The sequence below is a fragment of the Ammodytes marinus genome (assembly GCF_949987685.1).
Source record: "Ammodytes marinus genome assembly, chromosome: 2".
Lineage (NCBI taxonomy): Eukaryota > Metazoa > Chordata > Actinopteri > Uranoscopiformes > Ammodytidae > Ammodytes > Ammodytes marinus.
This window is the reverse complement of record NC_137231.1, coordinates 21,922,962-21,927,814: the sequence shown is the minus strand read 5'-3', so window position 1 is coordinate 21,927,814 and position 4,853 is coordinate 21,922,962. Positions and strand designations below refer to the sequence as shown.

The 4,853-nt window shown below is 41.1% G+C and overlaps 1 protein-coding gene across 1 annotated transcript; it reads right to left on the bottom strand.

Moving 5' to 3' along the window:
* Positions 1-233: 233 nt before the first annotated feature.
* LOC307256371 (transmembrane protein 252-like) lies at positions 234-2,910 on the bottom strand (the record flags this gene model as incomplete). The annotated part of the gene is made up of 2 exons (XM_080035302.1): positions 234-477; positions 2,645-2,910. 2 exons carry the CDS (start codon positions 2,908-2,910, stop codon positions 234-236), a joined length of 510 nt encoding a protein of 169 aa, XP_079891428.1.
* Between the last annotated feature and the right edge of the window lie 1,943 nt (positions 2,911-4,853).

The following is a 4,853-nucleotide window of genomic DNA, read 5'->3' as shown; positions in this document are numbered from 1 at the left end:
TTGTTGGCATGGGGTCAGCACAGACATTAGAGTTCAGAGCAGGTTGAGCAGTAGATATACTGTATAAACGTGATGTCAACTCGTGTCTCTGTAGTAGTTGAGCAGCCCGACCATATTAACCAGGAATCTCCCTTTAGTCTGGAGCGTTGTCTCTTAGCTCAGTCAGTCATCTACTCTGTCCATTCCTGCTATTCTCACTGCAAAGTTAGTCGGTAGATTAGTTTTTGTTTTCTTCAGTGGCCTGGCATGGCTTGCTCCACCTCTGCTTGGTGAATGCGCTCCACCTGACTGTAGCGAGGAGGTTGCTCCCAGCTCCAGGTGCAGTCTGGAGCCTCGGAGCTGTCCTGACTGTACAGAGGAGGGGCCAGGCTGGTCACCACTTCCAACCCGTCAACCACAACCACAAACTCAGGGGCCGTATCAGGAAACATTTGGCCATACTGGGACTCGTCATAGGATGGAGGGAAGCAGCTCGGCCTGTAGAGAAACAAGACATACAATACATCAGGCGCATTAGTTCAGGCTTTAACGTGAGAGGTTTTAACAGTTTATTTGACTGAGACCAGAGGGGTATACTACAAAGCAAACTCAACAGAGCCCGGCTCTCTTTTTTTGATCTGGTTCAACATAACACATACCCTCGCTCAGAGCTAACTGGTATCACGAAGGCAGTTATCAACCTCTTATGTTGAACGAGGGTTTCAGCTTCAGGCTCTGTGCGCGTCCCCATAAGAGGGGGCGTTTGGCCGTCATTTGACTCTGCTTCCGCACAGACTGGACTGATCTTGTGCCGCTAACTTTACACTAACGGACTGATTGCGAGCAGCTGACTTCGCTGACTTCACAAGAGTTTGTCAGTCTGAATGATCACAGAACAGCAGAAAACAGAGAGCCGAAAAAAACTCATACTGCAAATAAGGAGAGAGTGGAATGTTGTCAGAAAATTGGGCTACTGAATTGATTAATTTATTTTACAGATCGTTCTCGCAGTGCGTAACGTGACATTATAAAGAAATTAAAGGTTGAACTCGGATTTAAACAGTACACCATTTAGCCTAGTTGATAATCCTACACTTAAGAATCTGATTTAAGTCTGACACTGTCCCCTAATGAATAGAATAGCCTATGTGGAAAATCACGTTAGTTTTGGGCCACATCAAAATTAATACAATTTTGATTTTGGCTAATAGCCCTTTATTTGCATCTTATAAATACCATTAAAATAAATAGCCTAGATATAAAACCTGTAGGCTAGTCTGTATTTTCCGGACAAATATGAATCTACTGTGAGAAGCTTAACCTGCGAGTCTGCAGCGATGTCCGAACTGTGACAGCTGTCACCTGTCACGTCCCAACTGTAATCGCTACTGATGAAAAGAAGCCTACAGTGAAATAATGTTGCAACCTGTGATTTTATAGAACGCTTCATTAAGAGCCAGTGTGTGTAGATCGCCAGGTAAAATCATTTGAGGTGAGAGCATAGAGTGGCGCTGCATACAGTAGGTCTAGGCTATTTTAAATTTTCTGCATCAATAACTATACATGTGGCAAAAAGCTGCAGCGCGATGTTACAGTTCACTCTAATGTAAACCTTATGTCACGGCTTTGTGTCGTTCATTAACTTACTGATCAATAAGTTTTCTGATTTAACTAGTTTACTCAGTGAGAAGTATCGCTCAGACAATATAGTCAGGTCCGCGCCTCCGCGGGATTTCAAAAGGTGTAGTTTCCTTAAAGGGCAGCGCTCTAAGAGCCGAATTTAAACTCAAACTCTGGAACAAAAACTGGTCTGGGCAGGTTAGCCGTGCAGCCTCTGTTACCACGGTGATCTAGCCAGGTAGAAAGAGAGCCACCTTTCGTGATACTGAAAACTCTGGCTTTAGACTCAACAGACCTCGCTCAGCCCTTAATCTCGCTTCGTAGTATACCCCTCAGGCGTATCGATCAATTGATTGATTAAACATCTGTAAATGATCCAGAGTTAGCCTAGAAGGGTCCTAGTTAGCTGTCGGCCAGATGTTAAAGGTGCACGATGCAGTTTCAGAAGGAGGGGAGGGGGGGTTTGTTTACATTTTACAGAGCATGCAGTTAGTTTGCAAAACATTTTTTTCAACAACAACAACAACAACAACAACAGTGAAACAGTAACTTTTAATGTAGCTTTTTTACTTCAAACAGTATTCCATGGATCACATTTGTATCTATGAGGAAAGTTTGTTTATTCAGTTCTGGGAATATACATATACTGTATATATAGAATATAAATGTGCTCTGACACACCCAAAGTTACATAGTGCACCTTTGAAAACTTTAAAAAAAGAAGAAGAAGAATAGGTGGAAAGACATTTAATGAACTAAACGTGTGTGTGAAACTATGTTTAGAGTTGCTTGTGATGCCAATAGTCAATTAGAGTACAAAGCATGCATACCTTTGGAGAGGAAGAATAATTTAAAATGATAAATGTGATTATCTTTTTCAATAGTTAAAGGAATATAGAATTTTTTTTTGCAATAATTCAATACATTGATAAATATAGCTTGTTTTTGCAATATCTTTAACATTTTTGATGTTCTTATAGGCTACTGATCCTTTATGCGGCAAAGCTCACCCTAGGTGTGTTGGTGGTCACTGGTGGTCCCTTACCTTTCAATAGTGTAGACCTGGACCTGCTGTTCATGTCCTCTCCTCTGGTACATCTTACTCTTCATGCTGCGGCAGACGGTCCAGAAGACTCCGACCATCACAGCCAGGAAGCCAAACACTACAATGACGTAGGCGTGGATGACCTCCCAAGAGTCCCCGTAGTCTGTTTGCAGGGAGATCATGTAGGCTCCAAGGCAAGTCAATGCAAATCCCACAGCGGGCAAGAACAAACGGGCCATGGACCACAGATGCTTCTTCACATTCATGGTCATTTAACTCACTTGTTGCTTTTTTTCAGTGGAGAATCCAGGTACCTTTGTTTTTTTTTGTTTTTCTTATTTTACTTTCCCGTCCTCGGATGGAGAGAAAACACCTATAGTCTTGATGATGCTGGTATCAGTCAGGGGGTATTTTAGGACTATTCTGGCCTGGGCAGAAACATTTAAACATAAACAAAGCTGATTATGCTTGAGTATAAGCAAATGTGACTGCAGTTAAAGGGGTGTGAATCTGTGAAAATGCCTTTGCCTCTTTAGACATAGGGGAGGTGGCCGGGATGTCCCTGCCTTCCTTGGTTGTATATTAACACAGTATTAATCTGGGGTCAGAATGATGAGAGAGATAGTGTTGGCATAAACTAGGGAAAATAAAAGACAACAGCATATTTCATACCACAACTGTCTTTTAAATAGGCAAATATTTAGCAAGGTGGATTTTGCCAGATTTTCCATATTTATAACATACGTGTGTTTAGATATACTGTACACACATGTGCACAGCATGATATTGCACAAACAAGCGAACCTAACAATTACATTAACACATAGTTTTTTTTAATCAGCCATATCATTCATGCAGTTATTAATATATTTTAGAGGATTCATTTGCGTGCAGTTGGATTTATGTGCAGCGTCAGGGCAAAACTAACCATAACCCCTTTTAATGTACTGTTTGATGAAAATATCCATTTTGGACCCATTTGCATTTTTTCTTCTTTTCTTATCTGTTTTGTCAATCTGAAATGATGTAAATTCTTCGTAGTGAATAATACATTTTGAAATGCTCAGCATGTACAGTACTTTGACCTTGATGATTTTAACAAGCTGTAATGTTCAAACCTCCTTTACAGTGGATATATGACTTCCTTGTTACCCAAAGTTGAATAATAAACTATGCTGTAATGGGACCACACTGGGAGCAAGGGCAAATTACTCAAAACAACAATTCTTACATGTTTTATTGAGGTCGTCTGTTTGACCCTTTGCTGTGGAAGCTTTCACACTTTTATATGCACTTGGAGCCGATATTTATGGCTTCAATGTGACAAAGCAGCTCTCCTTGCTGCCTAGGCCTGCTCATATGCTTTGATTTGATCTCGTAACATATCAAACATATCACAACTTTGGGGTGTAATTCTTTGAGGATATCTCTTTCAAAGTATGATTTATTTCATACTTTGCAGATATGGAAACCATAAACAAAATCCTGGAACAATCCCCCCATACAAGTAAGAACAAAGTGTTAAGGAACTCTAGAGGATTAAAGGACTCGTTGCATTATGCTGATGACATGCATGCCTTTATTTAGGCCTCTCTATTTTCTCTTGACCTACAGCCTCTGCTGGGCCTAGCTGTCAGTTTATTGGTGAGTGTCATTTTAGGTCATTCAATATGAATGGTACTGTAGGATATTGTTGGATGCTATTATGAATGAAGTCTGTCCACACCCCCTCTCAACACTTATGAATGCAGCACAGTCATCGGAGCTGTTATTGGCACTCAGGGAGTAAAATGGTTTTATGAACCTTATCGGTCTTATCAGTGAGGAGTTTTTTTCCTCTAAGTTCAGCTTGGGTATTATCTAGATATTGCACCACAGTGATGTTTTTTTCCATCAGGTTAACACAGGTCAACCCGTGTGACTTAAATGTTGGCACAAACCGTCTGGACTTACAGCACAAACAATCATTTCTCTTCAGTATGCTGTACGTAGAGAGCAGATCAGCAAATAATAAGAGCCAAGTGTGCTGTGCTGTGGTGTAATTTCCCTCTGGGAGTGCATTATCTCTCATGGGGATTTCAGTGTCTGTGTGTCGTCATAACAGGTCCACTGTCGGCAAGAAATCCTCTTCAAAGTTGTTTTCCTCCATTCCTCTGGAGGCCTGTTTTATTTGTATGAAATCTCTGCATGTGGGGGTGTGTTTAGAGGC